At 35.6% G+C, this 10,832-nt stretch overlaps 1 protein-coding gene across 1 annotated transcript in view; it reads left to right on the forward strand.

Annotated features, from left to right (window-relative positions):
* The window catches only part of ITGAV (integrin subunit alpha V), an 88,851-nt gene extending 82,304 nt beyond the window's left edge, over positions 1-6,547 (forward strand). Inside the window, exons 25-28 of the mRNA XM_028479875.2 lie at positions 1,426-1,539; positions 1,644-1,751; positions 2,362-2,484; positions 2,743-6,547. Of these exons, the coding sequence (XP_028335676.1) occupies positions 1,426-1,539; positions 1,644-1,751; positions 2,362-2,484; positions 2,743-2,838 (441 nt within the window). The 3' untranslated portion in view covers positions 2,839-6,547. The remainder of the gene's footprint in view (positions 1-1,425; positions 1,540-1,643; positions 1,752-2,361; positions 2,485-2,742) is intronic.
* Positions 6,548-10,832: the final 4,285 nt, after the last annotated feature.

The raw sequence follows: 10,832 nt of genomic DNA on the forward strand, positions 1-10,832 counted from the left end.
GGAGCACGAACCCGTGTCCCCTGCATCGGCAGGTGGACTCTCAACCACTGCGCCACCAGGGAAGCCCAATATTGGCATCTTAATATTAAGTCTTTCAGTCCTTGAACATGAGCTGTCTTCTGTTTATTTAGGTCTTCTTTAATTTCTTTCAAAAATATTTTGTAGTTTTCAGTGCACAAGTCGTGCACTTCCTTAGTTACGTATTTTATTCTTGTTAAATGCTATTTAAAATAGAATTGTTTTTTTAAATTTCATTTTCATAGCTAAGTGTAGACAAACAGTTCATATTTGTATACTGATCTTGTATTTTATACCTTTCCTGTACTTGTTTATTAGCTTTAATAGTTTTATTATGGATTCTTTAAAGTTTTCTGTAAGTAAGATTCTATCATCTTTGAATAGAGGTAGCTTTACTTCTTTCTTTCCAATTTGGATACAATTTATTTAATTTTTTTCTTGCTTAATTGCACTGGCTAGAACCTTCTGAAGAATGTAGAATAGGGCTTCCCTGGTGGCGCAGTGGTTGCGCGTCCGCCTGCTGATGCAGGGGCACCGGGTTCGCGCCCCGGTATGGGAGGATCCCACATGCCACGGAGTGGCTGGGCCCGTGAGCCATGGCCGCTGAGCCTGCGCGTCCGGAGCCTGTGCTCCGCAACGGGAGAGGCCACGGCAGAGGAAGGCCCGCATACCACAAAAAAAAAAAAAAATAAAAATAAAAAGAATGTAGAATAGAAATGTCATGAGTGGGCACTGTTGTCCAGTTCCTGATCTTAGAGGAAAAGCATCCATTCTTTCACCAGTAAGTATGATGTTAGCTGTGGGCTTTTCATAGATGCCCTTTATCAGGTCAAGGGAGTTCGCTTCTATTCCTATTCATCAACTGGAGGTGTCACTTACTGGATAACACTGTTGTGAGGTATATGCATATGACATGTCTAATGCAGTTTGACCAGCATGTAGAAGGTGGTGAATATTTATTACTTTTGACTGTCTGCCTTCAGGTTACTGATAAAAACACTCATGCCACTTGATTTCTACAGGTCTGATGTGGAATAGCTATTAAAGATTCACTCTGTTTCTTTTTCTTTTCCACAGGCATATTATGATCTGATTTTCATGTCTTACTAAAATTACCATGCTCTGGGTTTGCCTAAAGAATGTTGAGTTCTAGCTATAACAATAAATACTTTAATATTATAGCACTTATCCTTCCATAACAAATCACATTAAAACCAACCCCTTCATAACAAGAAGCATTCATAGATTCAACTATTAGCCTGCTCATTTTAAACGTCACTGCTGTTAAGGCAAAAGAATCTAGATCATCTCTTTAGCCTTCACATAAAACAGATCAATTGTCTACTTTTCATATGTTGAAGAGATGATAGAATGATCTTTTCTTTTAAGTAAGTAATTTTTTGGCAGGGTTGTGGAATTGCTGAATGCTTGAAGATTGTCTGCCAGGTGGGGCGACTAGACAGAGGAAAGAGTGCAATCCTGTATGTAAAGTCTCTACTGTGGACTGAGACCTTTATGAATGTAAGTGGGCAGATGCAGCATTCAGCAAACTTATCCATTTTTTCAAAGAAATAAAAAAGGCCTATAGACATATAGAAAATCATTTTATTGTTATTCCCATATAGAAGGAAAACCAGAATCATTCATATTCTCTGAAGTCGTCTGCTTCATTTAATGTCATAGAGTTTCCTTATAAGAACCTTCCAATTGAGGACATCTTCAACTCCACATTAGTAAGTCATTGATTTGGGGAAATGGAATAAATGCACTCAGTTCAATACCATAGATATTTTTATTTTATTTTAAATAATGGCAGTTAATTATTTTGATAATTTAAAGTAACTTGAGTTATTTGAATGGATTATAACCCAGTATAAACTAGTTTAATATTACTATTTTCCTCCCCCATCCCAGAATTATTAAAGGTAGACCTTTTACTTTAGCATCTTGTCCTATGTAAGATACTTAGCATCACTAAATTTCATGAGGGAAAATTTTGGGAATTTCTCCCCACAGAGTTGGAAAGTTGGAAATTAACTGCAGTAAGTGAGGGCATTTTATAAATCTTTAATTTGAGGATTAAAATGGGACCAACACATCGTAAACTGGGTTGGATTATTTAAAAATCATTTCAGAGTCAGTCAGAGGTTAACCTGTTGAGAGTTTCGTGTGTGTGTGTGTTTGTTTGTTGCTATTGATACAAAATGTGTAATCATAAATTATCATGTACTAGAAAAGAAAATAATGTGAGTAACATTGACATAAAATATAGTAGACATTCAGATATTTGTTGAATGATTCAGTGAACTATTTTTAAAACTCAAGAACTTTTTCCCCCAACAGGTTACCACTAATGTCACCTGGGGCATTCAGCCGGCACCCATGCCTGTACCTGTGTGGGTGATCATTTTAGCAGTTCTAGCAGGATTGTTGTTACTGGCTGTTTTGGTATTTGTAATGTACAGGGTAAGTGATGGACTTAGGAAGAGAGGGAGGAAGGGGAAGCAGAAGAAAAGGAGAAGGGAGGGAGCAAAAGAAGGGAGGGAAAGAAGAAAGGGACCTTTAATGATGATGCATGATGAACACTCCTTATCATTTGAAGGAAGAAAAATTCAACTAAGTGCCATTTAAATTTTCTTGGTCATAATACGGTCACTCAGAATACTTTCAGTATTCTTCATTGATGTGGCAGTAATGTGAGTTTTTTTTTTTTTCAACTGGCAGATGGGCTTCTTTAAACGTGTCCGGCCACCTCAAGAAGAACAAGAAAGGGAACAGCTTCAACCTCATGAAAATGGTGAAGGAAACTCAGAAACTTAACTGTGATTTTTAAGTTGTGCTACATCCTGTCCCATTAGAAGTACCAACTTCACTATAGATTTTAAAATTTCCTTCATGAGGAATAAAGTTCCAAGACTGTACTGCTGATGGTACCCGTTGGTATTAACCACAAAGTGAGAGCAATATTTGTCAACCTTTTCATTATAATTAAGTTCAGACATACATTTAATACACATCCACTGACTTGTATTTTTAGGTATTTAAATAATAACATTTCAAGTGATAGATCTTCTTCAATGTACATAAGACAGGTAGTGCCTGAGACTTACCACTTTATCTAATAGAGTACCTCCTACAATTATTGTTTCTGATTTTGTATGTTGGATTTTGTTTGTTGTTGTTTTTGTTGTTTTAAAGCAATCCAAATTTGGACCTTAGGATCCACATCTTTTGTAGAGATACTTACTGTTAATTCACATTACACTACAGTTGAGTTTTCAAGCTAACTTTATAACTGCATAAACTTGGATTTTAATATTACCTGTATGGTAGAACTTTAAAAAAAGAAAAAAGCATGATCCCATCAAAACTCTTTCCTGTAATAGCAAAGGTACAGTTTTTTGTTTTAATCTGAAAATTGAGTACATGCTATTAAATTTTTATTTATATTTTTATCCACAGTCCATTTGATTACATTTTATTTTGTATAAGTTTATAAGTTCTATTTCAAATCCTTTAAGTCAACTTATACTAAAAATTAGTTTTATAATCAAAAATGCCTCTTTTGTGTAGTCATTTAATTTCTGCTAAACATCATGATGCTTGAAGCCATATGGAGTTGGAAATCATTTCCAAAGTACATTTATTCCATTGCATCAGTCTGGCTATATACAATACAATACAAAAAAAGAAAAAGAAGCATTTAAATTAAAAGACTATGTTTGTAGTTCTTTGACAAAGTTGCTTATTAATAGTTTGTTCTTAGATTAAAGCAAGAGTTTTTAGTTGGGATTAATTTATTTTCCTCCTATATATGTATTTTTCCTTATGTTTCCAAAACTGTTACTGAGAATGTGTCAAGATCAATGAGGAATCTTTACAACTTAGAGGAACCTGCACTCAACCTCCCAACCCTGCAAGAAATGCTTGGAATTGAAATTCTTAAAGTAGCTCGCTGGTTTACTTCTAGCAATAGTGTGATGCTGCTCGGATGGATATTACCTCAGTTGAAGCCACGTGTAACATGTAAAACCAGTCTCAGCTATCAAAATGACTTCTTAGAGGTTATTTTATAAGCAATTCAAGTTATTGGAAACCTTTTTAAACTTTCTTAGGTTTATTAATATAAATTACTTTTCTAGGATTTTTAAATAAAAGCTGCACAGGTGGCAAGTTGTAGTTTTATAAGTCCGTAGGGTGATGAATCTTCTAGAGGAATATGTGAATTATTCACAGTTCCTCCAGGCCTGGGGATAACCATTAGTTATACCTATTTTTGTGCAATTACATCATGTTGTGCATTAGAAATTGAGAGTTTGATAGCTTTTTAACTACTGTCTTCATTAGGCAATGATAAATATTTCACTTAAATAACTGAATATTTTTCTATGTTTTAAAAATAATTGAAATTTATCTTGCCATGTCTTGTGTTATAACTCCCTATCAAGTGCCTACGCTAGAATATATTCATAAAATAGAGGCATATGCAGGTGAGTTATACAAGTTAGAATGTTGACAAGACCCTATATTTAGCTTTAGTGATTTTCAAAATTAATAGGTGTTATAATATAGATTTTATTAGTAGCTTAAAAGATCTTAGTCATATGCAGTAAGTATTTTCATTACCAATAAATTTAAAGTTTTTTAAGAAAAAAATATTTTTATCCTAGGGCCTGCCACCAGACAGTCACTGAGTTGGTCTAGAACAATGTTCACCTTACCTGTTTTCCCACCTAATAGCAGTCATTCCTGAAACTATGTGTTGAATAGAAGTCACTCTTTTAAAAAAATGTTACTATTTGCTTTTGCACAGTCTATTCCTTTTATGGCCTCTTATCTCAAGGTATAATCTTTTACCAGAGATTGAAGGAGGAGCCAAAATAGCTCAGTTGGGAGAGCATGAGACTGGAGGAGATTGAAGGGTGTTGTCATGGAAATTAACATGATGCTTTAAATTGCTCTTATGGAATGTAGTTTAAAGCAATAGTATTTTCTTTAAGAAAAATGAAGATTTATATCTGTACAAAAATATGGTAGGAGTATAATTTAAAAACCTAGTCTTTGAGGAAAATATTTGGGAAATGTTGAGTTTCTTTTTACCCTAAAGTAGCATGTGAATGTTTTGGTTAAAATGTCAAAAAATAATCACTGCTGTGTTTGTGATTTATTGAGAATTGAAAGCCATTTTGAGTGTAAAATTCTTATAATCTGATTCAGTTTAAGAAAACACACATGGTTGGGTTGAGAATATTTAAAACATTTGAGATTGGTAAGAAATATTGATGCTGTTGTTGATTTCTTAAATAGGCATTTATTTCAGACTTGATATTTTGAGAAACATTTGTGTGAGGGAGGCGCTTTCCTTTTCTTCCCTTTACCTTTTTCTTGTAATTGGTGATTATTGTAATTCTGATTAAGTTCTTAGTACTGAATTGTAAAACAAATAATCAAAATATTAGTGCCACAATTCTACCTGTTATGAAACTACTTAGTCATAGTCAATTCTCATTGATACTTTATATAAAGAGAAAATTCAAGTATTAGAGACTATACTGGCTTCCTTAAGAGGATGTGAAAGATTTTCATAGTGAATCATGACCCTAAGAGAGATGTATGTGGCAAAAGTATAGTATATAATAAATAGATCCGCTGGTTTTTTATAAGGCAAACAACTGTAAGTTGATTGATGTTCCTGTGTTACAGAATGTAGCGTTGAGCTTGGCAAAGAATAAGTCATTCATGGAATACTTACTTGTGTATGACTGTTGCTTATCTCAGTGTCACTGTGTTAGTGCTCTTGGATAGCTTGTATATGTGATAGTTTGATTAATAAGAAAAAAATATAAAATTTGAAAATCAAATATAGGATCCAAAATGGTGAGTGAAATGACTTAACCCTCAGTGTTTTGGAGAGTATTTCTTTTAACCTGTTGGTAGACTAGTTTGAACGATGAACCTATGGACATGTAGCATGCATATATGCTTGTATTTCATTGTAATTTCTGATATGTAATGAATTACTTGGGAGAGGTACTGAATCTTTGATTTTTCTTGTCATTCTTCTCAAGTGCAATATAACAATGTAACCAAACCTAGATATTTCAAAGTCATTATTAACTTAGTAAACCTAATCTAAATGGAGATTTATTCGTATTTTTGTTAGCGGGAAGGAATGATTCTGAGATGGATATACGAATGAAGTTATTTACCCCTAAAAGGTCCATTTTACACTTTATTTCAGGCTGGAAATGAACTATTCCCTGCTAGTTCTGAAACACTTTGCAATATCTTAAAGTAACTTGGAAGCTGTGTATATCAATTAATTTCCTACCTAAGTAACATAGAAAGTAATTTTCTTTATTTAGCTCTCTTGTGATCACCCACATTGGGTGAGACATAAAATGAGTGTCTTCTAAAATTTGTCATTTGCTAACTTGATTTGAGTTAGTGAAAACTGGTACAGTGTTCTGCTTATTAGTCTCCAGTGTGTAACTTGTGTCTGTTCAATAAACATGAGCATATGGTGCCACTTATGTGCAAGGACTTTATATTTTCCTTCTATTATGTTGTTTTGTTTTGTTTTTTAATCACATGAGCTAGCAGTAGTGCACTAAAAGGATGACCTCAAAGAGGTGACATACCTCTTTAAAAGTCCACATTCTTAAGAGTGTTAGTTATTTGAAAAAAAGTTGTCACAAACAGAGCAAAAGGAAACTAATGTTAAAATACACCAATTACAAATCATAGTATCATAGACATTTAAAATTTTAAAGGTGCTTCCAATTTCAATAATGGCAAAGTAGCTTGTATCAGATAACAGTGAATGAAATGAGGAATAGGAAGCAAAAAAGAAACTTTTAAAGACACTGCAGATACTAAAAGCAGTCAGAAACTGGAGGGAGTTGGTCTCAAGGAAGGGAACCACACTTTTCCCTGAGTTTACTCTCTGTTGTGTGGATGGAATGCAAGCAGAAAAGTGTCCCCTCATTTCCTAGAATGATGGGACTGCCATCATGGCTAGAAATTGAGGGATGGGGGGAGGGAGAAGCCACATTGTGGGAGAGGGGAATATTTTCTCCTCAAAGCCTTGGCTGACACTGACTCTGCTCTAGTGAGGGCCCAGAAGGAAAACAGCAGATGGAAGTTTGAAAGAACTGAGCAGTTATTCCAGCTACTGTCCAATGCAGGAGAAACAAGAGACTAGTTCAAGTCTTACCCAGTGACAGGGCCTTGGAAACACATCAGTCTTTCCATTGAAACCCCAGAGGATCTATTCCTTGGGAATAAATACTACATCCCAAGACTGATTGATTCACCCTAGGATGAAGGGTAAAACCAGTGTCCCACCCTAACAAAGCATGAAACCAAGCTTCCACAAGTTTAAGGTGATCCACCTGAAATTTAATTGTCTGCTCATAAAGGCAGTTACTCTCAGAGGAAGATAACACAGCCAAAAGACTGCAGTGTATCATTCATAAGGTCGTATGTGTGTTCCTTTCTTCCTATTTACACAAATGGGAAGAAAGGAAAATGTGATGCTTGGCTTTGAGAAGAAATAGTCAATAGAAACAGACCCACAAACAATTTAGCAGGTATGACTTTAAATAACTATGATAAGTATGTTAAAGTGTCTATAGGAACACATGAAAATGATGGATGAAAAGACAGGCATTTCAAGAGAGGGTTGGAAACTAACAAAAGAGACTCAAGTGGAAATCTTTAGACTGAAAAAATATATCTGAAGTCAGAAATTCATTGGAGGGGGATTACAAGTAGATTGGGTAGGACAGAAGAAAGAATCAAGGAATTAGAGATAGATCAATAGGACTTATCCAAACTGAAATACAGATGGCAAAAAAACCCAAAAAACAAAAAAACAGCCTCAATGATCTGTGGGACAAATCTAGGTGCAAAAGGAGTCTTAGGAGAGAGAAAAATGGGACCGACAAAATATTCGAAGCCAAAAAGTATCCAAATTTCATCAAAAAGAGCAACCTGCAATTCTGGAAGCTCAACAAACCCTAAACAGGACAATTGCAGATAATGCCATCTTTGCAGGTCATGGTCAAATTGCTAAAAAGCACACATTGGCAGGAGTTTACCTCACTCCCTTCCTATTGTTAACCATGCCTGGAGGGTTCATTACTTGTCTGAAGCAGTTACCGGCAGGACTGGGACTAAAGCTTGCATATACAAACACCTAGTACGTTATGCATTCTGCTGTGCAACACTGCCTGAACTATTAGTCACAGTTTATAAAATAGATTTGTTATTATCTAGGGGAGAGGTTGGGATGCCTGAATATCAATTGATGTCCCACCAATGCTTTTCCAATTACAGTTGACTCGAGCAGCAACAGGATTTGAACTGCATGGTTCCACCTATACGTGGATATTTTCAATAGTAAATACTGTTGTACTGCCTGATCCTTGGTTGGTTGAATCCCCAAATGTGGAACTTTGGGTATGGAGGAACCACAGATACAGAGCACTGACTATAAATTATACTTGATTTTCGCAGAGAGTCGTAGCCCCTAACCCCTGTGTTCAAGGGTCAACCGGAATATTTTTACTCATTTTCTAAACTGTCCTGAATTGCCTAGAGAATTATATAGTTAGATTCCCTTTTACACTCAGGTTCACTTTCCTTGTCAACCTCACTTCCTGAAGCATAGCAAATACATAAATTGGTGTTGTTTGAATAGAAGGAGGACTTAGATTTTGAACTTCACACAGTAACTCACCTTCATGTTATTAACCTAATTTTTTTCAAAGTAATTCTCAAAGTTCTTCTACATCATTTCTCAGATATTAGAGTGTTGAAATGGAATCTTTAGGGATTACTTTTTAGTCAATCTTGTAGTCAGAATATTAATTACTCGTTACAAAGTTATTCACAAAAAAGCACTAAGTAATGGACAAATGTAGCAGTATTTAATTTGGAGAATTATGCTCTCCACTTAAGTAATAGAAGTGATTCTTGATTTTGGATAGGGTCATGGTAAGTTTACCATAGAAAGCAAGAAAGTTCTGGTGGCTTATAAATTTTCTCATCTTTCAACAGTGCAGTTAAAGTTCTTTTTTGAGATTATAAGTGACATAAACCCCTTTAAAATTCAGAAATATCATCACCTGATTGGCAGACAAGTGAATGATTTTTAATTTTTCAGTACACCTTAGTGAGGAAATGAAAGGGAAGAGTTTATTAAAGAATAAGCAAATTTCCTACTTCTTAGTAATACCAGTTTTGACTTTCTGACTTGAACCTTTACTACTAAACCAGAGCGAAGCACTCGCTATCATGTGGTACTAAGTTACTAGCAAAAATTGAACCTGAAGTTTCTTTTCTCAATCACTCCACAGGTATTCAGTGATTATCAAGTAATAGTTAGAGATGACAGAACAGAAACTAATTTTACCATATTCCCACTGAACAGCCCTAGCCTCTCAAGGGAACCCTAAAACAGCGGCAGTATAGGAGTGATAGTTAATGACAGAGCTGAGAATCTGGTTTACACACTGTACAGAAATAGTCCCCTCTTCTCACCTCTAATTCTCCAAATCCAGTTCTTAACATTATCTACTCCATATCCTTTCCTAGATCCACGCAGGCTTGGTCATTGCATGAGGCTAGTGACCTCATGCCTTGGATAGTGAATTAGTTTTAAGTTGCAGTCTTTTTGCCGTGATAGGTAACATATTCACAGAATCCGGCATTAGATCATGAACATCTTTTGGAGGGCATTATTATGTCTACCACAGTCCATGGTCTGGCCCTCAAAAATTCACATCAATCTCACACGCAAAATACATTCAACCCATTCCTAAAGTCCCCCAAAGTCAAACCACTGCAACATCAACTCAAAGTCCAAAACGACTTCTTAATCTCAGCAGCTTGAATGTCCCAAATCTCATCATCTAAATTATGGGCAAGGCTTGGGTATGATCCATCCAGGGGTACAATTTGTCTCTACATGTGAACATGTGAAACTAAAGAAACAAGTTTTCTGCTCCCAACATATCACAGTAAGACAAGCATATGATAACAATTATAGACATTCTGGTTAAAAAAAGGGAAGAAATAGAAGGAAAATAAAAGAAGTCACTGGTCCCAAGCAATTCCAAAATCCAGCTGAGCAATCTATATTTGGTTTCAAAGTCTATGAATTTCTGTGGTTTCAAACTATGTGGTTCTCAAACTCTGTGGCTCATGGCTTCACCTTCTGAGTCATCGTTTTTCCCCCCATGAAATGTAGCAAATGTTTACAGCTGAGTATTGTTATCATCTTCTTCCTACTGATAAGACTGTGTGGGTTCAGTATGCTTTTTCATTTTGTACACTATCCCTTTAGACCAAGCTGGCAGTGTTTCTGCTGATATAAAATTCACAGGAACCTTAACGGATTGCCTGTGTATGTCAAGGATATTTCACTCTATTAGACTAGAGGCTACTCCACAGAGCTTTCCTAAATAATCTCCTCTCTATTTTTGGCTTCTGTTGGGTTGTGTGAGGAGAATCTATGAGTCACACACTTAATCTCTTCAAAGAAAAATTTCTGAGGTATTAGCAAATGTTTGTACAGTCTCTGTGTTCTTTCTAGAGCAAACTCTCTTTAAAGTAAATCTCTAAATCTCTTAATTTTAGCATCTTCTGCAATCTGGATATGTTGAAAATTTCCCAAAGCCAGGATTTTCCCAAAGTCCTGGCTTCCTGGGTTCTCTGTTTTTTGTTTTTTGTTTTTTGTGGTATGCGGGCCTCCCTCTGTTGTGACCTCTCCCGTTGCGGAGCACAGGCTCCGGACGCGCAGGCTCAGC

Source organism: Physeter macrocephalus, chromosome 2 (genome assembly GCF_002837175.3).
Source record: "Physeter macrocephalus isolate SW-GA chromosome 2, ASM283717v5, whole genome shotgun sequence".
In the NCBI taxonomy this organism is placed as follows: Eukaryota; Metazoa; Chordata; class Mammalia; order Artiodactyla; family Physeteridae; genus Physeter; species Physeter macrocephalus.